Below are 27336 nucleotides of genomic sequence, written 5' to 3'. Positions count from 1 at the left end.
AAACCAGAAGCTGGAATCATCTGCTAATGGAACTTTTAATTGAGAAGTGACCATTGACATGAGGTAATTCTTTCCATGCAGAATTGCTCACAGAGACCTTTCTGCACTTTATCACAGTAAACAATCGCTAACATATGCATTAAAGAAAATTTAAATACATTATGACCCAATAAATATCACAATCAATCAATAGAATCTTTTCACTCTCAAAGATTTAGTGTTAAAATACCACACTTTTAGCAGTGTTTTAATGCTGGACAAATACTTACAAATGCTGATACTAAGTTTAGTCATTTGTAATGAATAGATAATTGGTTATATGAAAGAATCTACCATCCAGAAAAGTATTAGTTGAATTTTTTTTTTTAAAATCAATTAGAGTTAATTAAAATGTGTTGCTTATTATTGGGTTTTTGCCTGTCTGAATATCAGCCAGTTTTGTAAATCAGAAGTTATTTATGTATATTACACAAATACTCTTTCTGTTTAGTAAATAAGTGAAACAAGGTAGTTACATTTTTTAAGATTTTTTTTTTAGCATTATGAGCTTTGAACTTTAAAAAAAATGATATTTAATTTAGAGAAAGTTAGCACAGCTTTTACAACTGAAAGACCAAGCTCAGAAGCTTTACTTGCTCAAACTACATATATTAACATTTCTATTGCCCATTGGATTACCTGTTTTTTCTAGAATGACACCTCTTAGTTGCAAGTTATATTAAAAAAACATCTTTTTTATTTCTATTATGAAATATTAGTATTAAGCGTAAGAAGCTTGTTTTTGCCTATTAGGAAATCCTTAAAAGCCGTAGGGAGTCCTAATGTTTTCACAAAAAAATGGCAAATAAGGATGGATATACAGAGTAGAGGTAGTCCTCGGTGTAAGCTCAAAATTTCTGTTACTAAAGACAACAGTTGCTAAGTGAATTTTCCTCCATTTTACAATCTTTATCAGATTAAGTGAATCTGGCTTCCTCACTGACTTTGCTTATCAAAAGGTCACCCAAAAATGAACACATGACCTCAGGACACTGCAACAGTCATTAATACATGCCAGTTCCAAGTTTCCAAATTTTGATAACATGACCATGGAGATGCTGCAACAGCTGTAAATGGCAACTTTTTTCAGTGCTGCCATAACTTTGAAGACCATTAAATGAACTGTTTTAAGTCGAGGACTACCTGTATGCAGAATCTAGACTAAATACAATCAAAATGTAAGAAAATGCAACGCTTGATCAAAATGGCAACCTAATTTTATTAACATAACCATGATTGCTTAAAACATACTTGATCATTTCCCCATGACTATCTAAACATAAAATATATGTAAAGTATCAATTTTAATATATTCCGCTTCCAGTGACACTGCAGCATAAACACAGTTGTTTTGGTTTATACAACTGCTTTAATCTGGCACTTCTTTTATAACATGGGCCATTTATTCCCACAAGGACTTTAATTAACATATCGAATCACCTTAGAAATAGCTTGCAAATGGATGCTAGGGAAGCATTTTTATAAATGGATGAATAATTATTCAGCTAAAGTCTCAATTTGGACAGGGGCTGAAAAATAAGGTATGGATTGCACAATAAGACCGTGCCTTATCTTCTTGCTGAATGCCACTTAATAGAAGTTTCTGCACTTGGATATAGCTAATTATTAGATAACACCATCATCCTGTCCCTACATAAACAGAATACACACACTGCAAAACTTTCCTACCTTCTGAGTGACCAGTAGTTCTTTTCATGTCAAGGTTTAATGTGTGGTTTGGTTTATCTCAATCAGACACAGGTTTTTTGTTTAAAAAGATAACATCTTAGGCAAATGTCCTTGATTCGGCATAAACGTATTTACAAAGTATGGAAGTACCTATTTTTCACCTTTCCCAATCACTTATAGACATGTTAGAATGTGCACCTGAATGGTACCTAAGGTATACTGACATAAGAATGATGGTCATTTTTTATTTGATTTATATAGAGGCCTATCTCACACTTACATGATTAAAACAAAAGCACAAAATAAATGATATAAAAACAAATAAAAATATATTAGTTGGAATAAATGTGATACAAAACACCTTCTATATTTTGCCACCATAGACCATTATGGGTTCTCTCCTGCAAGGTCTACAATGTTTGAATTGTACACTGCTTATTTGGAGTTTAACAACTTTAATAAATAAAGAGAGTAATCAGAACTGAAAAATAGATACTATTAAATCAAAATTTTACTGATAAAGGTATGAATTTTTGTAATTGTGTGTATTTTTATTTTAGTTAATATAAAAAGGGTTTTAAAAAATACACTTTTTTGCTAAGTGGTAGCACAGTTATTTTTTTCTGATTCACAGTTGGTGTTCTCTACATTGTTCGTTGTCATCTTTCGTATCCTTGTGTGGGTATGTGATATGCACCATTTTGCTGTAAATACAACAGATATAGAAATAAATAAAATAATCTTGAGATAAGGAGACTAAATGTCCCAAAGTCTCCCAGCTGGGCTTTGTGGCTAAGGAGGGAGAAGAACTCAAGGTCTTTTCGCTTCCACTCTGGCGCTGTAACTACTAACAAAATTAGTCTTTGAACAGGCTAAAGAAGTTGTACAACCTATACTTTTCCCATGTTAGCATTTTTCACAGAATCAACTACCTTTTTATCAATTTGCTCTTGGATAGTAACACAGCATTCCAGGTGTTATTAAAAAGCATAATTACCAGGAACAGATCAGACTGATATAAATGCTAGCAGACACTGTCTTTTAAAAAAAAAAATTGTTTTTTTCGCATTCCCCTTGTGCTCGCTTCAGAATGTTATGAATCAGTTTGAGACACAATAATTGTCAGATGGATAAAGTACAGCAGATTTTTGTTTCCACTGAAACAAAAGGAGAAATATATACAAACCTGCTTGTGCCACTCAGATTATTTTACTAAAGTTTGACCTGACCACTGTGTGTGTTTTGCAGCATTCAAGTAGTTTATATATTCATGCATTTATTTACCTTTCCAAGCATCCGCCCAAGAAAATAATAGTGCCGTGCATAAGAACCTCCAACAAGCATTTGTGCGGCAGGATTTGGATAAAGCAATCCTTCATTAGTGGTCTTAAAAAAACCCTGGTTAGGGTTAAATCCTGATTTAAGTAGTTCGTTCAAAAATTCTCGGAATATTCCACCCCCATCAATACCAGCTTCATCTAGACCATGGGCATTGAGTAAATGTACACGAATCCGTTTTTTCAAATCAGGTTCTGAAGAAATAAAAGAAAGGCTATAGAATAAATTATGGATACATTAATTATAAACACATCAAAGTCCACAAAAAGTTGATTGTGCAAACATCAACTAGCATTTAAATGTATCTAAACCTACCAACACCAACTACTCTCAGCAATGCAGAAAACTGCATATTGCTATCGTTCTACCCCATTCATTCCTAGTTGAAATCAAAACAATTTACAACCAAAAAAATTAAATATTCATTACTGAAATATGGATTTGAAGCCATATAGTGTAGCTTTTTCTGCAGCTCATAATTCCTCTCTAGAATAGCCATTTGTGGTCCTCCAAGTCTGTTGGCTAGAGCTTCAAGAATCCTGTCCATTTCTCAGTTCGTTGGGACTGATGGAAGCTTTAGTCTAAATATTTGGAGCACCAGTTTTCTATGTATGCTTTACATATAGAATTTATATGTAGAGGCTACATCAAGGAAGATGACAAGTAACTATCATTGAAGGTCTACTCAAAGGGGTCTTGACTTCAATGTTCCCTCTAATTTTTTTTCAGTGTGAGCAGAAAACTATAGTGTTTGAGCGGCACACTTTCATGCCTGAGCACCTGAATTTTTTTCACAGATGTCACCTAAGACAACAAAATCAGTATTATTTGAAACTCAAAGTTATGTTTAATCAAGGTACCCGCTTAATTAAAAGTGTTATATAATATCAGTATCACTTAACAATGCTCCTGCTTAACAACCAAAATGTTGGCTCAGAAAGTCTGGCATTTGAAGCACGCAGGTCTTAAAGCTGTCAAGTTACAAGACCCTCGCACCCCTAACCCTTTAGAAAAAAAAAACCCAGGGGTCTTCAAACCTGACAGCTTTAAGACTTGTGGACTTCAAATCCCAGAATTCCTTCTCCAGTCACGTTGCGGCGACATCATCTGCGTGGATCTGCTCCATCTCATTTTTTTCCACAGGGGGCAGGGCTGCCGCTGAAGATGCCAACGAGCCCCCGCCGGCACCAGAATAACTGCTGCTGCCTCCTCCTCCTCCTCCAACAGCACCACCACATTTGCTGCCCAAGGCTGCAACTGAGGTGAAGCCGCCAAAGCTCCCGATGGCACTCCGCCCATGGCAGCAGCGGCGGCGGTGCCTCCCCCTCCACTCAGAGCACCTCAGCTGGGCACTGGGTTACCCCTACCGCCGCCTCCACCTCCGCTGTGTTTTTGAGACGCCATGAGGCCTTTTTTTCCTGCTCCCGCCCCCTTCGCCGCCTTCCTACTGGCTCCCACGGCCTCATTGCTCCTTAAAAGCACTGCAGAGGACGAGGGGGGAGGGATAACGCAGGGCCCAGCTCAGGTGCTCCGTGTGGAGGGGGAGGAACCACTGCCATGGGCGGGGGTGCTGACGGGAGCTTTGGCGGCTTCACCTCAGCCGCGGCGTTGGGCAGCAAATCCGGCAGTGCTGTTGGAGGAGGAGGCAGCAGATATTCCGGTGGCGGCAGGGGCTCTGGGGGTTTACTTCAGCCGCAACGCCAGGCGCAAGCGGCTAGGATTGGTCGCCCACAAAGGACCTCCCCGAGCTTGCTTTGCTGAACACGGGGGCGACTGACGCTAGTTTGAGCGGCCGCAGCCGGCACAAACTACCGTCAGTCGCTCCGTGCTCATCAAAACAAGCCTGGGGAGGTCCTTTGCGGGCGGCCAATTCTAGCCGCCTGCAAAGGACTTCCCCACGTTTGCTTTGACAGAAATCACTGCGCGGCAGTTAGAAACTGCTGTGCGGGGTTTTCTTGCCACGTGCACGGCCGCGCAGCCGCGCACCTTAGAAGGAACAGTGCTTGACTTACATCTATCCTCCTTCTATGTTGATACGTTTTATATTTAGCCCTTGTTTCCGTTCAAACATTCACATATTTTTGTACAGTAATTGCCTCTGACCTTTTAAAACATGGGTACATCTATTCAAATGTTTTGACACAGGAAAATAAAACACATTTTGCTCCAAAGTCATTTCTCTTTCATCTGGAAAATTAAGCCAATATTCTTATCCACATTTTTTTCCAATATATCAGAATAGTTAATTTGTTCATTAGTAACTTGTTCCAACATTTAGTCTGGTAAATATCAGAAATAGTTTCAGGAAATTCTGGGTCCCACATTCACATTAGATGAGAATTTATACCCACAGAATATGCAATACTCTAATGGAATATGAGAATGATCTTGGAAGATGGTTGGAGAAAAAATCACATCAATCTTGAAAGTTCGAAAGTACAAATTTCCAGTTCTGTCTTTATACTGCCTGATAAATTACAGCAAATAATGTCTAAGTTTCTTTTTTCTGCCTGTTTCTCACAAATCAGAAGGAAGAGCATCTCTTCCTCACCCCAACAAATCTTCCAAGGCTATTTTTACATTCCATTACAAATAATTTATTCTAAAGTTCTAAAGAAAATAGTTCAACTCCTAAAATTATTGTTAACGTTCACACAAAAATTTCCTCTTAATAAACAGTATCTTCTTTAAAAGTTGGCTACCAAGAATATGAGATCTGACCATGGCAAGAAATAATTTCTAACTGTGCCTTAAAAGTAGCCCAAAACATTGTGTAAATTTGCTCTTTTACTCAAGATCATAGGAACAGATCAATCATGTCTGTTTTCTTATGCAGATATAAATCAATCTGCATTTTAATGCATCTCAAGGTTTCAAATAAGCTTTTAATTTCATGGCTGACTTTTCTACGGATTTCACAAATTTTCTGATTACTTTACGGGGGGGGGGGGAACTATGATAAATGACATCATATAAATCAGATACTGAAAATCTGATTAATGAAAAGTAGAAAGCCGGTGACATATAGCACTAAACCTCTGGAACTAAGGAAATTCTAGTGCACCCCACCTGTGGAAACGCATAGATTATTTCAGATTCATCATCATGCTCACTTGGACCATGTCACATGCCACAAGGCTGTTGTTGCACGGAAAATCTGAGGCTGGGGTAACATTATGCATGTCACCTTGTTCTCCTCTATGAAAAGTTGTAATGTAATAATTTCTAATAAATAAATATTCTGCCCACTTAAGGTTAATACACAACAGGCTTTTTAATAATCTAAAAGAAAAGATTTAAAATGCTGCTACAAAATATTTCCATCATTGTAAACTATGATCTCTTTTTTAAAAAAAATCTCAAACACACGGAATGTTTAACGCTGTACAGCATTTTACAACATATCAGTCTTCTGTCTAATATCCCCCAATATAAACATAAGATTTCTAGGTGTCCCAATCTAATTTTTTATAGTTCTCAAGATAAATCATTTGACCAATTTATAAATATCATACCATTTTCAGGAGAAAGTTTGTCGTATGCATCTTCATAAATATAATTTCTTCTGATGGTAACATTAATTCCATCCAGAAATGGACCTTCTCCTTGTACTTCCTGCTTGTCTGCATAGATCAGCCTTTGAAAGATCTTGTATGGAGTAAGTCATGAAAGAAAAAGTAATTACACTTAAGTATGGACTTTCAATACAACATAATTCAGTAGCATTTCAATTTCATTACATAGAGCTAAGATATTGGGAATTCGTGGTAAAAAAAAATTTTAACTAATATTTTTACATGCCTTCACGTAGAAAAGTTTGCATTAAGAAGCTTACCTAATACATGAACGAAAGCTTAAAGTTACAAGATTCTTGCCACTTCTAATACTTTCACATGAACTAAGCAACACATTTCCCCTACATTTATCAATGTCTTTTTCAGTAACAGTGATTTATATCTCTCATGAAACTATCTTCCATTTCCCTTATAGTTTAAGTACATGTTGACAGCAGCACAATTCTTGGAATTCAGTTTGCTAATTAGCTGAAAGCTGTAGCATCAACAGAACTTTATGCTGGTAATTTTTAAATGAAAATGATGAGGAAAACCTGGTTTATATGATGATCGCTTACAATAGCCTCAAAAACCTAAAACTACAAAATTTTAAACAATTTATGAGTATAAAAAAATCAGTACAAACTATTCCAGAAGCCCAACAAAAGATAACTAATTCAGATTTGCAGATGGAACTCACCAAATGATTTCATGGCTGGGGTTAGCCAAGATTCTCTACTTCCTTCTACTGGCTGATATTTATCACTTTCTCATTTGCTAATATCATTTTTATTTGCCACCACTGAAAATATTGCAGCCACCACTTTCTACAAATACTTTCTACAAATATTTCCTGCCATACTAATGAATGGCAAATGCTCTTATAGCTTCTGCTCAGTTGCATTCAAGACAACAACATATGAATGGGTGCAATGTATATTTGTATTAGAACCTTAATTCTCTATCCAGTCAAAGGTAGCTTTTAGATCAAGAAAGGTCACATATCACAACAGATAAACGGGGGGGAAAACAATTCTACCTGCAATTTGGTGCAAGAACTGTAGTTCGAAGCAAAAAATCTGAACAAGAATTGACAATACGACTTAAAAATTTCTCTGTTGTGATGTGTCATCTTTCTTGATTTAAAGGCTACCTTTCCAATTGAATAGAAAACTAAGGTTCCAACACAATTGTAATTTTTGTACTTTTCAATGTCACAGTCACTTTAAGTATAATATATATATTAAACTAACTGACGCTAGTTTCAATATTTGGAGAGAGTTACAAAAACATTCTAATCTTCTCCAGCCATGGAACTGAGATACTGAGTTTGCAAAATTTAGTCCTCACCAAAAGTTCTGTAATCAATCTCCTATGGGCAAGAGATAAACGTATGCTGTCTTTTATGGTGCACATAGTTCAAGACTTAAAAGGTGAGCAAACATTCAAAATATTTAAAATTTGAAATAGTTGCTTTGAATTTGAAATGACCGGTCTGACTACATAAAAATATCTTCAAGTCCGGCCAGTAATTTCAGAATGACAGCACGACAACAGAAATAAGAACAGACCATTTCAAATTCAAAACAGCACGAAACATTTCCATTCTGAAATGTTATATACACCTTTAACAAGAATATACTTTCAGCAATATTTAAAACTTTGTTAAAAATTACAAGGCTTAAAAAACATAAAGTACCTTTACTCTTTCTTCAAAAGGAACCACAAAAGGCAGCTCTGTTAATATTGCAAGCTGTCGCTCCTCCGACACAGAGAGAGGGGCTGGATCCAGTCCCACTTTTAAACAAAGAGATCAGAATTTAGCTTTATTATGTGGTACCATATGATCTTTTCCATTCTTCCTCAACTGGTAAGGACAGTACGATGTACATCAGGAATGGGCAACCTGGAGTTCACTATATAGTTTGAATTACAACTTACAGCCATTTGTTTAGTGTCTGGTCAAAATTACAATGGCATTGAAAAAAAGTGGCATGACCATTTTCACACTTGCAATCATTACAGCACTCCCATGGTCATGTGATCAAAATTCAAATGCTTGGGAAACTGGTTCATATTTAGTGTCCTATGGTCATGTGATCACCTTTAGAAACAAAGTCAATGGGAAAGCCAGATTCACTTTAACAACTGTGTTCCTAACTTAACAATTGAGTGATTCACTTAACAATTATGGAAAAATCATAAAATGGGGTAAAAGTCACTTAACTGTTGCTGTCTTAACACAGCAACAAAATTTTAGAATGAACTGTGGTCATAAATTGAGGTTTACCTGTACAGATCCCATTAAAGTGTACCCTAAATATTAGAATTCATTATGCAGCTTAAATAAAATTGAATAAATACTTGAAGGCTACCAGAGAACCAAGGATCACTTATTTAATAAATACATATGCCACCTGTTCAACCAACAACCAGGTTTCAAAAGTCTGCTTGGAGAGTTTCAGCTTATACGGGTAAATTTGGCTTTTCTTATTTTCTTATAGATTTATACAATTTAGAGGCTGCCGAAACCCATATAATTCTGGGCAGCTTACAGCGTTTTAAAACAAGAACTGTAAAATAAAAACACAGATCATATGTGTTCAGAAGGAAACCACATGATAGAAAAAATTGAAGATCGAGAAACGACCTTGGAAAAAATATGCAATGACCATTAGTAAATAGGAGCTCAACTTTGGAAAGCAAGAAGACATGAGGAGGAAGCTAAAAATTGCTTTCTCTCTTATACTCTTTGGTATAAGAGGGAGGGAAGAGGAAATTTGATTGGGCTTCCAAGATTTTATTAGCATAGCCTTTATCAATAATGTATTATTCTAATATTTCTTGTGGTATGTTTCCTGAGCTTGCCTACCCCAAAGGGCCAACAGCCATTCCCAGAGCTTTCTGAGGAGGAACCATTGGTATCTATGGGAAATAGCATTCCAAAAAGCGGGTGCTGCAACAAGAAAGACAGCCTTCATTCCCTATTGTAACTTTCCCACTACAGGTTGATTTACAACCACAAGTAGAACAAGAATTTCCATGGCTAAGCAAGGTAGTTGTTAAATGAATCGCACCCAATTTTACAACCTTTTTTGCCATAGTTTTTAAGCAAATCACTGCAATTGTTAAAGGAATCATGCAGTTACTAAGTGAATCCAACTTTCCCTATTGATTTGCTGGCTGGGAAGGTTAGAAATGGAGATCACATGATCCTGGGATGTTGGAATTGTTGTAACTATGAGACGGTTACCTGAATTTTGATCATGTGATGGTGGGAATGCTGCAGCTATCATAAATGTAAGGATTGATCATAAGTCACTTTTTTAACATCATTATAACTTTGAACAGTCACTAAACAAATGGTTATAAGTCAAGGACTACCTATTTATTCAGTGTGTTGCTCTCAAAGTTTGGAGACATGGGGGGGTTGATGTAAAATAAAGCAAAGTGGGAAGGAAAGTGAAGGGAAAATTTAGCAACAAAAACAGTGTGAAACCGCAAGCATAGCTGAAAACAAAATTTCTCAAAACAAGAATTATTTTGAAAATACAAATGTTACATATCAAAAAAGACATTCAAGGACTACGTGGGAGAATTAATAAATATTCTTGAAAGAGCTGTGTATTATTTGTTACTAAAGTAAGATACCCTTTTCGTTGGAATCAAATTGCAGGAAAGTACTGCAAAATAGTCTAGTTTCTTTTCTTTCTTTTTTTTCAGAAAAAAATCTAACAAAAAATGCTACACTTCTAACCTACAAGTTAATTTTAATTAGATCAATTCAGAAGAACATCTTCACTGCAAAACGAACCTTACAAGAGTGATAACTTCAGTAAATAGCAATTTTTGGTACTTGAACTTGCAAGCATTTTATAAATTTTCAGCAAACATTTTCAATTAGTCAAGATAGGCAATTGATTATGCTAAGGGTTAAAAGCATTTTGAAAAGAGAAATTGCATGTACAGCAAAGGTAAGCCACTATCTAAATTCAGCGGTTCAATTATTCTAGCCAAATAGTCAATTTTATCCAGACTGCCCCATCAACAGTTATTTATTTGAAGAGAAATATGGGATTGAGTCATCAATACACAAGGCATTTAGAAACAAAAGAGCTTGCCATTTAAATAAATGAGAAAACACAAGTAACGTGGTCACATGCAAGTCAGTGACGCTTTCACATTAATTGTGTTTAACTCATGAGGAGTCAAGTGGAATTAAACAAATCAAAAGGACACTGTTATGCACCTCTCTTTACACAATCATTGTAACGGCATCCTTTTTCATTCTAAGCCACTTCATGGGTCATTTCTTAGAGAAAGATTGGTCTCTTTTTCAGAGAGATAACATTATTTAAATAAAAATAGAAATGCAGGCAATGTGCAACCAACTTTGATATTGATTACAGTTGTCTCCTGCATAGGTTAGTTTCAACAACAAACCATTTCTTACCATCCAAAGTTGACTGCAAGGGTCCTATCCTTCCCATTCTCCTCACTCTCCATACATGTCTGGCTGACGGCACATAAAGCTGTGTAACCTGGCAGTACATTAAATATGATGGTTAAATGTCTTGGGCTGAAATCTTAAAAGTACATTATTGGTATGCATGCTAATTTTTAAGAAATTCCAACATTGAGATATAAAAACAGCTTAAATATGTAAATTCAATATGAAAAAAGCTATTTTTAAAATAAAAAGTAATTTCTATATTACCTTATCTGCTCTAATGTTTTCTTGTAATGATAGCCAATGATCTGGTGGGCAAAAATTCCTTCTTGTATCTCTAGATTTCAGCATTTTCACTAAATTAGTGATTACCTAGATGATTAAAACAGCCATTATGAAGTATTTTTATGCAGGAAGACAGAAAACAAGACTCAGTTATAAACAGAATTTGTATTTATATTAATATATTTATACCTAATGCATATATATTTAGTTTGTGTGAGAGAGAAAGAGAAAGACTAACAGTTGGAGAATCTGGTTGGAGTTCACTTTTCCTCAACCAGATCAGATCTCTTGGATTTCAACATCCCAGATCCCTAACCATCATGGCTGATTCCAGAACATAAAGACAATAAATCACCCTCTGAATCTTTGGGTCAAAGTCAAGTATCCAGACACTGGACAAATTTTGTGAAAAATAATCAACAATTTTAAATCATTAAACTAAGTATTGGCAGAGTTAATTCATCATCATTTTAGTCATTGTCTATCCACTTCAGGATGAAGGCCTCTTCTGCATGTTTCCAATAACAACTAATACATTTTTTAAAAATAGCTATAAACAAAAATTAAATATAACCTTAAAATAATCAATCCTATTACTAAATATAATGTTGTATCAAGACTATCCATTAAGATGAATGGATTCAAAAATAATACATTTTGGTAGTGGCTTTCACTTGCAAAGTACATTTTATTCTGAAATATTGTTAAAAACTGATAATTTTATATGCTTACTTTCCACAAGCTTTAACATGGTTTCTTCTGTATCTATAAAAAAAAATCTATAAATATCTAACCCTTTGTAAACTTCAATAAATGTTAGCTAACTGCACTAACCCCATAAAATAATCATGATATTGGTATCAAACTTTTAAGCATTTGTAGTAATTAATTTGAGAAGAACTGAGAATTAAAGATTAAGAGTGTCTTTCACACTTTTTTTTGTGATAACTAAGTTTCTACACACATTTTGAACAGGAAAAAATAGATCATCGTGAAAGGATTCACTGACCATTATGTAACCAATAAGCATTCCTTTTTCATTTGTCTACTTACCACTACAGATAGATTTCTGACCTTGTCAAATATCCTTATTTTTGTTGTGAATCACATGAATATTATTGAAAGATGAATATTTATTTTGTCACAGTACAAACAAGTTTATATGCTTCATTTGTATCTGTTCTTCTACATACACATACTACAGAAATTATTCATGCTACTAAAGAATATCTTTTGAGAAAAATCCTGCACAGCTCAATTTTTTTTTATAAAAATGCATACAAAACAAAATAATTACACAAACACACACACTTGCTAATTTTTGTTTTATATTTACTAACTATACAACTGGCTTTTTGCTGTGTACCATTCATCATTCCAAGGATTTTTTTCAGATTTGACCAATTATACTTACTGGTAATATTCTAAGTAAATATGGTTCATCTTGTAGATTTCAACATAGAAAGCTCGCTGGATGTAACAGCACAACACAAACCCTTTTTATAGCAGGAATTTTGAATTTAAGTTTCCAAAATTCTCAGCCATCATGGGCCATTGGGCCAATATGTTTGGAGGACATCAGCTTGAAAAAAACTGGCATAACACCAGAGCACTTCACATTTCTGTAATATGTAAGCATACTAGGTCCATATTCATAGATTGTAAACTTTACTAGATAACAAATGGATAACTAATTAAAATTTCAATCTTTTATTACATCTCCATAGTATCTTGCCCTGCTTTTGTACAATATTCAACACAATCGAAACATTATCAGCTACTCTCATTGCTACTAATGTCCATAATGTTCATTGCTCATAAGTGAAATGTCTTGTAAAAATCAGACAAAATGAGTGGGATAGAGGCTATTGTAGACTTGTAGAATGAATAAGCATTCCTTAATTAGCCCATCAGGTTAAGTGCAAGCATTAATGGGTCTTTCCTAAAGTCTAACTTGACATTTTTCTCCAAACATGGCCAAGAAGAAAGTTCCATTAGCAATATTAATACAAGCTTAGTTGATCATTTTCATTCAATTAACTTCTTTCAATTAAATAGATAGCTTGACAAAAACAGTGATAAAAGACCTAAAGGAACAGCTGATGACTCGAACTGAACATTAGTGTGCGAGAGGTCGCTGGTATTAAACGGACTGTAAATCTAGCATTTAATTTGGAAAATGCATTTCTTCTGCTTCCACTCCTTTAATGAGTAATTTTAGCTGACTGTGAGTGTTTGCTGCAGACATTTCATGGCAAGTCAAGCACTTTCTTATATCCTGAATTGCTACCCTACTGCCTTAATGGGTATCACTGGGAGGTTAGAAAAAAATAAGCTACATAAATATCTAGCGATTATTATTTAAAAATTAATTCAAAAATACTCGAGCTATCTTAGCTGCCAATTTTCAGAAAATGGTAATACCAGCTGTTCAAAACAGGCCACTCAGGAAACAGACACCAGAGAGATTCCAGGAATCCTACTTTATTACTCTAGGCGATAATTATAGAATTAAAAGCCTATCAGAATCTCTCTCTTCCTCAATTTATACCAAACAGAATCAAGCTGGGGCAATTTTGAGGTTCTTTCTCATGCCTTCTCAGGATTGAATTTCCATTCCTCCTCCCTTACTGGTTTATCCATTCCTTCCCCAAGGTCTTCTCTATACGGGAAAAATACAAGTAATCTTCTAATATGCAGCCCAGTTTGTTAATTCTGCCTATAAGCTTCCTCGATTTTAGAAGTTCAAAAATTCTCAAATGGCTTACATGACATCACATACCAAATTACTAATATATTTAATAGGGCATATAAAAGCTCCCAAAGGATCTCAATGAATTGTCCAAAGACCTGAACAGGGGTGGTATTCACTTATCTTCCTTTCCCTACATTCACAAATGTGAGCTCAGCCTTCTGCGCACGCGCTTTGACTAAAAAAAGTTATCTGAAGTTTTATCCTGAAAATAGTATTCAGATCTAAATATGCCCTATGTATAAACATGTGACAATACATTCATTGGAATACATTCTACAAAGACCAAAATGTATCTTAAAAACTGCAAGAACATATTGAACACATATCAAATATCAGCTGCTGAATCAGAAGAGCTTAAAGGAATATTCATTTTAATATTTTCTTTTGACATGTAAGCTTCTTAAGAAATCCACTCTTTTAAAAAATACAAACATATTTTTACCATAATCTTTTTCAACACCCAGTTTCCCAGCCAGCAAGCCTGCTAAGAATTTTGAGAGCTGAAAGCACAAGGAAAGCATCAAAGTTGAAGAAAATTATGATAGAATCACAGTTGAAGACATTGCATAAAACTTTAAATGTTTGTCCACTCTAGATCTGCATTCACCTGTTCCTCCATATGAATGAAAAAAAGAAGTTATCTTGATTTATTCTCTTATGAATCAACCGTGTATACCTTAAACAGCTGAATCCACCGCTTCTGTTCTGTTTGGATGCATTGCTGCATTTCTGTATTTGTAGTGACTCCAATACTTCTAAATGCTGCAATATATTCTTCACGAACCTCTGGCTTGGTTTCTGGATAGGCCAATTTAATAATTCCTAAACAAGCATCACGAAGACAGCGTGATAATGTGACCAGTTCTTCTAATGTGAAAGGCATCATTGATGATTGTCTTTGACCTACAACTACAGAAAATACAAAACGTGCTTAAGGACAGAGTCTTGCTCTCTTTGAATTCTCACATAGTACTTTAACCGGATTTTTTAGAAGGATAGCTTGTTGATCAACCCATGATGGTCTGGTTTACATTGCGTGAAATCATTCATCACAATAATCCAAAAACAAGTCAACCACTTTATGGTTTAGCATTGTGACCTAGCTAAGATTCTAAGCAAAAGATAAAATAATTTGAATTCACAATAATGTGTTTGCTCAAACATGTGAATCTATACATTACAGTGAAGAATTAATTACATTCTAATAAATCAAATGCATAGGTATAGGCAATGATTCTTTCTCAAGTTTTGAATTGCAATTCTCACAATGCCTTGCTATCAACCATCCTTGGATTGGATTAATGTTGTAGTCCAAATATCTAGAAGATACTTGCTTGCCCCTGTACTGTTGAAATAATAATCTATCTATGCTTAGTCTTCACTCCAGGGTAATCTAATAAACACTGCCTGTCATATTAACAGCGAGATGTTTCAGCAGCAATTTAACTGCATCTTGTGGTTTCCTTAAACCTGATCTATACAACAAGCCTATTTGCAAAGTACGGACGGTCCATAACTCTTCTTTATTTTCTGCCTGCCTGGAGACCCCAAAAGAAAGATAGCAACAGAGTTTTCTAGGAAGCTTCCCCTTCTTGCTGGGGAAGCCAGCAAGATGTCATAAATTGGGATCATGGGAAATCTTCACTTAAAAACTTGCATGGTCCTCTATTAATGATGGCAACCAAAGCTTCTGATCTTAGCTTCTGGTAGTTACCAACACTAAGCAATGTGGTGATATTGACTTCAGCTTAGCCATAGAAATTCCAGTTCAAATTGCCACCGTAACCAGAGGACTACCTTTAATGGCTAATCTGTTTTGTAGATCTTTTCAAACCTTGTATTTTATGTTATAATCTGTGTCCATTTCCAGATTAGAAAATTAAAATACAAAAGAGAACAAAGCAATGCTTATAATTAAACAATAAAATATTCTAAAAGTGTATATTCAAAAATTTCATTTAAAAACATATTTATGTTTTCAGATGAAGGAGGACATCTAATATGAATATTTATAATGATGTTATTATGAGTTCTGAGAGAAAATCCACAGAAGATGCCCTTACCTTCTATAGGGTCACCAAAGAATTCATTATCATGGATAGAAATAAGTGAGTGACTAAATAAGGAGCTAAAAAGGTAGAAGAGAGGAATGATCCGACTAGAATCTTCTAACGACATTGGGGAGCCACGTGAAATTACTTGAAGGAGCGGCACCATAGACCTTAACAAAAAAACAAAAATTATAACCCTATTATCCACTTACACCTATGGCTTGGGTGGGAAAAGAAATGATTAGAAATTATTTCTAACATCCCATTTTGGATTTTTTTTTCCTGAAATATCCTCTTTTAGAAGCCAGATTATATTTCCAGAGTATTTCAAGGCCATCTACCCAATTTGTTTAAATGTTACTTATTGTGTAACAATAAGTAATATTTATAGCTAGTAAAATACTGAAAATAAATTCTGATGAAATAACAACTGTACAGATCTATTAATATAGTATTTTTCTCTTGACAGTAACTACTTGGCAGCATAACTGGGAAAACAAGGGGAAATCTAAAACTTTGTTATTTAATCTCTGCTTTCAGCTACCAGATATACACAGAAATCTTATTAGAGAATACAACAGCACCACACAATCAGACTATGAATCCAGAATGCACGCTCGTTTCATCTTCAAGGAAAACTGAACACTCACAAGGAGCTACTATCCATCTACAGGACAGGTGAGCTTTTGCCACCCTCCGTAGAAAGCAGGTGACACTGCTAAAATAGATTTTAAAATGCAGGACAATAATTATCTCAACAGTAAGAATAAAATAAAAGAGCCCCCCCTCCAAAAAAACCTCTCACCATATTCAAGTGGTGTATATAAAATAGAAGAGACATTTTCTTCTTTTTTTCACATGAATAGAAGGAAATGTTCTTAAAGTACATATATTTTTAAATATATAATATCTGTATTAAATTTCAAAGTTGAACATTAAAATACAAACTAAAATAAAAGGAAAAGGGGAAAGGGAATAACAAAAAGGAACATATCTTAAGTTTATGTAATTCAAAATTTTCAAACCTCTTGCACTTTTCTAATTATTATTTTTTGACTGAAATATTCAGTTTTAATAAAAAATATTAATTATCATTTTTATGTTTTTACTGTGGAGTAATTTTGGAACTGTTTGGTCAATACAATACATGCTACTCTATATGAATATTGTCAATATTTATAAAGTAACTACATACCCGGTAATCATTCGTGTTTTCATTTCTGAGATTAAATACCAAAGATGCCTCAAAAATCTGGCATTAAAAGCTAAACTGTACAAAAGTCTAGAAGGAAAAAGAGAAAGTATAAATTTTACCAAATATCTTTGTTAAACTTTTCTTTCAAAATTTACTCAACATTACCCCTCTTAGACATTAATATTAATTAATATTCCAGGGTTCTCCAGCTAGTTTATATCAATACATAAAATCTTTTCTATTAAAGGAAAAGCAATGTTTATTCATCATAATAAAAACAGATAACCGCAATACACTGTGCCTTTTCATGTTTCACAAACCATCAGAATGGCAGTTGGTCTTATCTGAACTGTTATTTTCGGGGCTGGAACAGGAGGCTCCAGTGGATAGGCTCCAGTGGATGGGTATTGACACGCCCATTTGGCCACAAGACTGGGATGAAGCTGAAGACACGCCTCTGTGCTCCACCCTTTCTTCTCCACTTCATCAAACTGAGCTCCCCTCAGACCTGAAAACAAGGCACAAAGGAGAACTCCCACTACCCCAGCTATCATACTACCTAGGGCGGGGAACTGGAGCCTCCTGTCCCAGCCCCGAAAATACCAGTTCAGGCAAGACCAACTGCCATTTTCCGGAGCAAGGGACAGGAGGCTCCAGTGGATGGGACCTACCAAAGCTAAGTCCCATGGGCGGGGAACTCATGCTCTGCAATAATCTGCTGTAGCATCCTGCGCCCAAACGCTGCATCAGCCGATGCGAACGTGTCAAACCTGTAATGTCGGATAAACGGCGATGGGGATGCCCATGTAGCCACTCTGCAAATGTCCTCTATGGGGGCCTGGGAAGCCCAAGCCGCCGAGGTGGCAGCGCTCCTCATCGAGTGTGCCGTGATGCCGGCCGGCACCGGCAATTTCTGGGATTTGTATGCTAGGGATATGGCTAAGCGGATCCACCGGCTAATGGTGGAAGGTGTTACCCTCCTACCCAGAGACGACGATTGGAAAGATAGGAAGAGTGCCTCTGACCTCTGGAAGGAGGCCGTCCGCTTCAAGTAAATACTCAGGGCCGGTCTGACGTCCAACCGGTGCCACTGCTGTTCCCATTCCCTAGCCGAATTAGGGCAGAAATTGGGGAGAACAAGCTCCTGGGATCGGTGGAATATGGAATTCACCTTAGGAAAGAAGGCTGGGTCCAACCTCAACATGTCCCTGTTGTTGTCGAACATGCACAAGTCCTCCCTAGAGGAGAGTGCTCCTAGCTCTGACACCCTTCTAGCCGACGTGATGGCGACTAGGAATAATATCACCTTAAGGGTTAGGTGTTCCCGGCTAACCGCTCTCAACAGCTCAAAGGGCTCCTCCATGAGACCCCATAGCATGGTGGGAAGATTCCACATGGGGAATCTATGCACCACTGGGGGGTGCAGGTTGGAGACCCCCTGAAGGAACCTCTTCACAACAGGAAGTTGGGTGAGAGGAACTGGGCCCTCGCCTGGGAGGATCGTGGCAAGGGTGGCTAGTTGCCTGCGCACAGTCCCCCAAGTGAGACCCTTGTCTAGGCTGTCCTGGATGAATTCCAGGACCTGCGGTACCGAGGCCCTGGTAGGCCCAATCCATTTTGCCTGGCACCAGGAAACGAAAGCCACCCAGGTAAAGTCGTAGATCCTCAAAGTGCATTTTTGCGAGAGGCTTCTATGGTTCTAATCACCCGCAGAGAAAATTGAGCTCCCTTTAGGCGCTCCCGCTCAATCTCCACACAGCTTGTTGCAGCCAGTGTGGTTCCAGGTTGATCTGTCTCCCTTGGTGCAGCTCTATTTCCCCCTCCGGTATCCGCCATGGAGGCTGGATTGACAGGATCTTGAGGTCCACAAACTAGGGTCTCCTCGGCCAGTGAGGAGCCACCAGAATCAGCTCTGCCTGCTCCCTGACTAGCTTCTGAACTACCCGGGGAAGGAGGGGGGGGCACAAAGGGCATCGACTCCTTCCGTTCCCCGAGCTGAGAATCGAGAGAAGAACCGCGGAAGCTGGGTGTTGGCCTGAGTGGCAAAGAAGTCCACTACTGGCCGTCCGAATCTCTGGCAGATGCTCTGGAACAGCTCCTGGGACAGATCCAATCTCTGTTGTCTACCGTCTCTCGACTGAGCCAGTCGGCCTGATGGTTGTCGATCCCCGTGATGTGCTCCGCCCCAGATCGACCGCAGATATCTCTCTGCCCAGCTGCCCAGCGACATCGCTTCAGTGTGGAAGGCATGCCACCCTGCCGATTGATGTGAGCCTTGGCCGCCACGTTGTCGGTGAGTACCAGGACATGATGACCCTCGACAGCGGTCCGGAAATATCGAAGAACCAAATGGATCGCCTGAAGCTCCAGCCAGTTGATGTTGTGTCGGAGCTCCTGCCAGGACCACTGGCCCTGCGCCAACTGGGAAACGAAACAGGGTCGCCCCCCAGCCAAACAGGCTGGCATCCATGGTGATAACCAAGTGCTCCTGGTCCCTGAACTTGCACCCCTTGAGCAAGGCTGGGGACAACAACCACTTGAGGGAAATCCGTACCTGAGGGGTGACCTCAACCTTGGCTGGTGAGCTGCTAGTGTTGGTTCTCTGGAACGATAGGAGTCACCACTGCAGAGTCCTGGCGTCCCACAGTACTTTCTCGATGCAGGATATGAGTTACCCCAACAAGGTGGATAGAAAGGCTATGGGAACATAACGGTCCCTATGGACCTGCTTAATCATATAAACAAAGCTGGCCCTGCAGTCCGGGGAGAGAAAAACCTTTCCTGCACGGGAGTCTATGACCGCCCCCAAATAGAGAATTCTAGCTGATGGAGTGAGGAAACTCTTTTTGAAGTTGACGGAGAGCCCCAGCCCCGTAGGGTGTCCACGACCTGCCAAAGGTCCGCCCTCATCTGACCCGGGGATGCCCCCTGGACGAGGAAATCATCCAGGTAGCAATGTAACCTAATGGGAAAGCCTCTTAGGTAGACTGCCACCACCGCCAGTACCTTGATGAATGACCTAGGTGCAAAGGATAACCCAAAGGAAAGGGCCCTGTATTGGCAATGGCAGCCCAGGTAGGAGAACTGCAGGTACTGCTGTGGCATGAGAGGATGGGAATATGGGCATAAGCCTCTGTGAGATCTATAGAAGGCATGTAATCCCCCTCCTATATGCCTGCTACAATGGATTTAAGCAAGGCATCTTGAACCTGCGGTACACAAGATGTTGGTTCAAGAGCTTCAAGTCGAGAATAGCTCTCCAACCCCCCCCCCTGAAGTTTTCGGCATGAGGAACAGATTTGAGTAGCACCCCCAGCCCACCTGGTCCGAGGGGACCGGTTCTATCATGGCGATGTCAAGCAGATGCTTAATGGCCTGCCGCATCCGCCTGCATTTGTCTAGATTTTGCGCTAGGGTAAATGTGCGAAAGTGATTGGGAGATTGGAGAGGAACTCTAGCCGAAGCCCGTGTGAGACAGTGCTGATTACCCAGGCGTCGGAGGAAATTCTCGCCCAGGCCTCGCAGAAGAGAGCCAGGCGACCACCAATGGGTGGGGTCGGGTTCGACCTATTTGCCCCGGCGGTAGGCGCGCCCACCTCCCCCTCAAAATGGCTGCTTACTCTGAGGCTGGAAGCGGGATCTGTTCCTACTGAAGTTGCAGTCAGATGTCCTCTCTGACCTGGGAAAAGAGTACCTGTTCTGCTGAACCTCCTGTTCCAGGGACCTGCACAAGGGCTTGCAGTAAAATGGGGTTGACCTTTGTTCCATCTTCTTTACCAAGGTGGGTAAGACTTTTTTCTTGTTTTTGTCCTCCACGAGGAACAGTTTTAGGGCTGCCCCGAAGAGGGAGCCCCCCATGTAGTCGGCCAATGCCAGCTGCCATTTGGACTTGCTGTCCACCTGCCACCCCCTGAGCCAGAGGAGGCGATGGGAGGTCACAGATAATGCCATAGCCCTAGAAGCAAACTTCATCGCGTTTAATGTGGCATCAGCCGAAACTGCGCTACTGCCACTAACTTGTTCAAATCCTGATGCAGTCGCACATCCTCTGGAGGAATGCGTTCCTGGATCTTCTCCATCCACAGGATCGCCGTGCGATTGAAGAATGAAGCCGATGCTGCTACCTTAATGGCCCAGGCCGCTGACTGGAATGTTTTCCTCAGGGTCATCTCCGCCTTCCTGTCATCTGCCTTAAGATTGTCTGTGACGTCCTTGGCCACCAGGGATGCAGGTGACGCCAGGGCCACCACAGGTGGGTCCACGGCTGTTAATTGTAATGCTTGGAAAAAATCTGGCTCAATGTTATAAAAGCGTCTGTCATTATTGACAGGGTTTGGGAAGGAGGTGGGCTTTTCCCATTGCTTCTTGACTACTTCCAGGAAGAAGTGAGGGGCAGGAATCTCCTCCTTCACCACCTTGGGTTCAGAAAAGACTGGACCCCTGGGCTTTTTTGCTGCAGGCTCATCCAAGGAGCCTTCTTGGCTCCCTCCCTAGCTCCATCTATTCCCCCCACTCCTCTTCTATCAGTGCAGTAGCACGCGCTTTGTGTAGAAGACCGGAATAAATTTAGGGGGAATAGTCCAGTAAATGCTGGAGTTTCCGGCTTGTCATCCTCCTCATCCTGAGGGGTCAGGATCTCTCTGGGGTCTGTCCCCCGTTACTGAACCTTCACTAATGAGGGAAGGAGAGGTAGGGCAGCTCACGGGATTGGATGGAGACCGAGACTAGGATTCCCATCTTGATCTGGTGCTAAGGACTGAGCAGTCTGCTGCTGCAATCCATGTGCAATTCTAGAGGCAATTGCTCTTTCAATGAGATTTTGCAGCCTCCTTGGCAGATCATCTACATCCAGAGAATCCCAGCCAGAATTCTCTGGTTCCTGAGCTACCCCAGCTTGGGGAGCTAGACTGGACTTGGGCAGGGCCTGATCCTCCCTAGGATACATGTGGGCACAGGGATCTTCTAAGTCCAAATCCTGGTCCTCCAGGGAAAGGGGAGGGGAAGGAGATCTTTCCTCCAAAAATCTCCATGGGGAATCTGGAGGGAGTCCAGGCTGGAACTCACTCCCCAATGGGGATCTGTGGGGGGGAGAGGCACTACCTTGCAAGGCCCTCAGTTTTTCAGCCCTAGAAAAGGTATTTGAGAGAGCCTTGTGCCTCCTCAGTTCGTACCTCTGGGAGGCACGAGAGGGGCAGGGGTTTGCAGCCTTAAGGGCCCTGGCAGAAGCAGTGGATTGCTGCCTGGTTGAAGGTCCCTCCCCAGGGGAGCATGGGGGAGAAGGAGACCCCCCCCCGCCTCCTCTGCCATCTTGGCCACATGGGGAAATAAGGAAAATAAAGAAAAAGCTACTCACCCTCCTTGCGCAGCCTCCAGGCTCTCCCTCTCTTCCACTGCAACAGTTAAGGAGAAAACAAACTGGATGAATGCTGCTTTCTCCCCTTCTGGGAGGCCCCTGCCTCAGTAACGAGAACGGTGTGTCTGGGGGCTGCCACCTTGGCTTGCCTCGGCCCGGATCGCTTCACGCGCTCCCCTCCGCTCCGCGCTCACAGTTCAAAACAAAAAGCAAAAAACTTCACGCTCTTCCCAGCAATCTATGCTCTCCGCGGCTCGAATCCAGCCGCCGAAGCCATTTCCAGTAGATTGATGCGATTGGGGGAGGGGGCCCTCTGGGCTGGGAACCCCTAGCCTCCAGATCGCATTAAAAAAACCAGGGATCAGCGCCACGTGCTTGGCAGAGCCGGAAATGGCTGCTGCGACCTCAGCGCTCTCTCAGATCCCAAGGATACAAAGTAACACTCCTTGGTGGTTAGAAAGGAAACCACGTAGAACTACTTACAGGCTAGAGCAGAGAGCTAGCTATGGTGGCTGCAGAGGCATGGAGGTTCCAGTAGAGATAGAAATCACAGAAGTTAAAAATATGTCTCGTCTTTTAGCCGGACTGAGATGAAGTGGAGAAGAAATGGTGGAGCACAGAAGCGTGTCTTCAGCTTCATCCCAGTCTCATAGCCAAATGGGCGTGTCAATACCCATCCACTGGAGCCTCCTGTCCCTCGTTCCGGAAAATCAATTCATTTTTATACCGGTATATTACCGTAATTGTAATGTTATTTTAAGATGATATAAAATAATAAAGCCAAACGTTCGACCAAATTAAGATAGGATTTTTTAAATCAGATTTAATTAAAAATGTATATTTTGTTTTTAATCATGCTTATAATGACATGGCATTGTAAGTATCATACATTTAGTCCTATTACAATTATTTGAAATTTCCAAATATCTTTATGGAAGAAACAAACGAAGACCATAAACGTCAGAAAAGAAAAGTCACAAATCTCTTCTGAAGTAATGAATATCTAATATTACATTATGATTTTGAATTTTATACCCTTATCTCCATCCATTTTTATACCTTCTCTCAATCAACGGACTCTTGGCAATTAATGATATATAAAGAAATGCAATTTAAAATATTCACGGTAGGCATAAAACGAAATATTAATGAAACAAATATTATTTTAAAAAGCTCAAGTATAAAAACAGAAGTAGCCCAACCTGGTCACAATCTGCGAGGGGGCAGCCTGATCTCCACAGGGAGGCTATTGAAGAGACCAATGCTTGTTTTGAAAAGCAATGTCTCCTGGCCTCAGCAATTTACCTCCCCAAAGAGAAGCAGATTCTCCCTGGACCCTCCTAAGGGTCAGGCCAATTCCACTTGGAGCAAGCACACCTGAATACAGCCAGTTGCCAAGTCATAAAGAGCTTTATAGGTCAAATCCAGCACTAAATTGCACCAGGCAGCTAATTGATAGTCAGTGTGTGGTCTAAGTGCAATAAATATTACCACATCCGCTGACAGAAAAAGAAATTTAAAAAATTTACCGCTTTCAAAATAACAATTCTTGCTTTTCACCTTGAAAATCTATGAAGCATAGCCAGATGATACTGAATTTTCTCATTATCTTCTTCAAAAACATTTTCCTTGCAAAATTCTTAGCATCCATTGCATACGTAGACCTGTTTCAAGCTGAGCATATGATCCTCCTAGAGCATTTTTACAATGTTTAAGACTCAAACTTTCCATGATTATGTACTTATAACTAAGAATTTTCTATTTATGTACTTTTGCTTGGGGCTTTTGGTACTAATACTTTTCTTTTGGAATTTCCAATTATTGATAAAACTGAACCATAAATTAATTTTTGAAATTAAACTTACAAAAGGGTAAAATACTAAAAGTGTATTTAGTATTATCTATATTTTTATAATTTTTCATTACTGACAATGAATCAAATATTTTGTAACTTCAATAATCTAATTGAAACATTATTCATAATCACAAATATCTTACAATGATTAAGTGGAAAGTATATATATACTTTATATATATATATATCAAGTTGTATATATACCAAAGGACATTTTGTAAGTTTTGCTTCTTTTATGATATATATTTTCATTTAAAAATTGAATAATGCTGCTTCTTTATATGAAGTAAGCATTTTATGAAAATCTGCAAACTGACTAATTAGGCACAAATAAATAAATAAATAAATCCCTATGATTTATGTATGTTTTGCCAAATTGCTATAGCTTGGTTTTTCTTTACTTTTCTTTTTTTTAAAGTGTCAAATTATTGCTGGTGGAATGGGAGAGATTAACTGACCCATTAAGCTTTATTTAGTCGAGGAATTGCTATAAGTTAATTACTTAAAGGCAAGATTTTCAATTTAGGCCGTAAAATGGGTCTGGTATCCCACTGAGACCATTTAAGTTAATGAAGAGAATACAATACAAAGACAGCTCGTACAGCTGGACAGAGGTCACTAGAGGACAGAATATTTTGACACTTCTTTAAACTATAGTCACAGGTAGAAGGGAGCAGATGTGACTGCAATTACATAAGATTAAATAAACTAGTGAAACCTTTCAGTATACAACTTTAAATGAACTGCTAATGTCCCTCTGGGAATCCTGAACTAATACATAAAATGCATTCTAATTTTTTTAAATATTTCTCTATTATTTTTTAAATGTCAAGTTACTCCATATTTTTTTTAATGTGATTTTCAAAATGAAAATGTTTACATGATATACAACTTATCCCCAGAGATACCATAAAAGTCACCAAACACATGAAAGTAGATTGTGTTTGTTTATATTACAGCTACAATGCCAAAATTCCATCAAATCATCTATCACTCAAGTGGGAGTGGAAGAGTAGAAATGTGTTGCCACTGAATCAGCAAATGAAATGTAATTATTCAGAAGTTGCACAATAATCAAGGTGTATATCTCAACATTAACCCACACAGTTCATGCACACTTTCAAGGAGTGAGAGGTTGCAATTAGGAGCAGTCTTGAATGCAAACTTAAAATGGATTGTCACTCACTACAAGTAGTAACCAAGAAGGTGTTGCAAGTAGGCATTTGAAGAGCAGCATCACACAAACCCCCTGTTAGCATTACACTTGTTTCTATTTATGAAAAGGGACATGTATCAGTGGTGGGTTCCTACCAGTGCGGACTGGTTCGGCTGCACCGGTAATGGTTTGGCGGCCAGGATTGCTGGAACCGGCAGCAACCCACGCCTGCCACACCCCCGAAAAAGTTTTCCACAAAACAATTTTCATTGCACAAATTTTTCACTTTTTTAATATTTTGCGCATGCAGAGACCTATTTATATGCAAATAGCAATAGCAGTAGACTTATATACCGCTTCATAGGCCTTTCAGGCCTCTCTAAGCGGTTTACAGAGAGTCAGCATATTGCCCCCAACAATCTGGGTCCTCATTTTACCCACCTCGGAAGGATGGAAGGCTGAGTCAACCCTGAGCCGGTGAGATTTGAACCGCTGACCTGCTGATCTAGCAGTAGCCTGCAGTGCTGCGTTTAACCACTGCGCCACCTTGGCTCTATGCGCACACGTGCAGCAAAATTGTCCATGCACCGAACCGGCAGTAATGCCAGCAGCAATCCATCCCTGACATGTATATGCAGTGTCTGAAGATATGGCTCATATTTTGTTTGACTGTCAAATGTAAGCCCTTCTTAAGCTTAGATAGTTAACGTCCCTATCTGAAAGAACAACCCGCTGTGATCTGAATCGCAATTGTCCTATTTCCTCCTGGGTTCTAATCTATACATTGTGAGCAGAACTGCTAAGTTTATAGCTAAGAATCTGTTACATTGAATGTATTGGGGTATCTTATAAAGGCAATATCTTGTATTTTCCTGAATGTTGGTTGGTTGTATTTATCACATATATATATATATATTATTACTGTATTTTCCTTTTAACTATTTTATCCTGGACTTATATCCTGCATTTTAATGTATTTTTGATATGGCCATAAGGCTAATCAATCAATACACTATTTATTCAGAAAAAGACTGAGAGACGAGGGTATAACAAAGCCACTGCTTTGCTTTGCCCAAGACTATACAAATGCATTCCTGAAATTCTGGCTTAACAGCAACAAGCAGATAGACTGATGCATCAACACTGCACTTTAGGTTTATCACACAATGAAAGAAATGGGAGTAAAACAACTGTGGATGACCACAGAGGGAGATAATATTTTATTTATTCCATAGAAAACTGAATGTCAGCACATATTCAGAACCATATGCAAACTTGAGTCTGCCAGAATTCTTGCCATTATCAGTTTACAAAGCCTGTGTTAAAGGAGACTTAGATATGGCCACATTCAAATTAACCATTTTAAAACATGGAAACATCAACTAAAGATATTTATGCAAAGAGCAGCAGGATTTAAAACATAGCTCCTTGAAGGAGAGGATACAGATGTGCAATTAAGACCGTAGAGACATCTAATCAACTTTCTTACACAATTCATCAATAAACTTCATGTCAAAGCAATGATGTATTTAAATTCCATAATTACTACTCAAAGCAATAGACTAACTGCAATAAAGGGAGGCATAGTCATTCAGCTTCTGCTATGATCTCCGGAT

At 38.8% G+C, this 27336-nt stretch overlaps 1 protein-coding gene across 1 annotated transcript in view; it reads right to left on the bottom strand.

Annotated features, from left to right (window-relative positions):
* UBE3C (ubiquitin protein ligase E3C) overlaps positions 1–27336 on the bottom strand; it is a 70441-nt gene that overhangs the window by 23505 nt on the left and 19600 nt on the right. The window contains exons 11-18 of the mRNA XM_014059248.2: positions 17357–17443; positions 16174–16331; positions 14787–15019; positions 11338–11442; positions 11074–11161; positions 8320–8417; positions 6582–6714; positions 3013–3260 (exon numbers count right to left, since the gene is read on the bottom strand). Of these exons, the coding sequence (XP_013914723.1) occupies positions 3013–3260; positions 6582–6714; positions 8320–8417; positions 11074–11161; positions 11338–11442; positions 14787–15019; positions 16174–16331; positions 17357–17443 (1150 nt within the window). The remainder of the gene's footprint in view (positions 1–3012; positions 3261–6581; positions 6715–8319; positions 8418–11073; positions 11162–11337; positions 11443–14786; positions 15020–16173; positions 16332–17356; positions 17444–27336) is intronic.

This window comes from Thamnophis sirtalis, unplaced genomic scaffold (assembly GCF_051295495.1).
Source record: "Thamnophis sirtalis isolate CommonGarterSnake01/CBP01778 unplaced genomic scaffold, rThaSir2_p1.2 scaffold_4, whole genome shotgun sequence".
NCBI lineage: Eukaryota > Metazoa > Chordata > Lepidosauria > Squamata > Natricidae > Thamnophis > Thamnophis sirtalis.
Note: the sequence above shows the minus strand (reverse complement) of the source record. Positions and strands in the feature narration are given on the sequence as shown.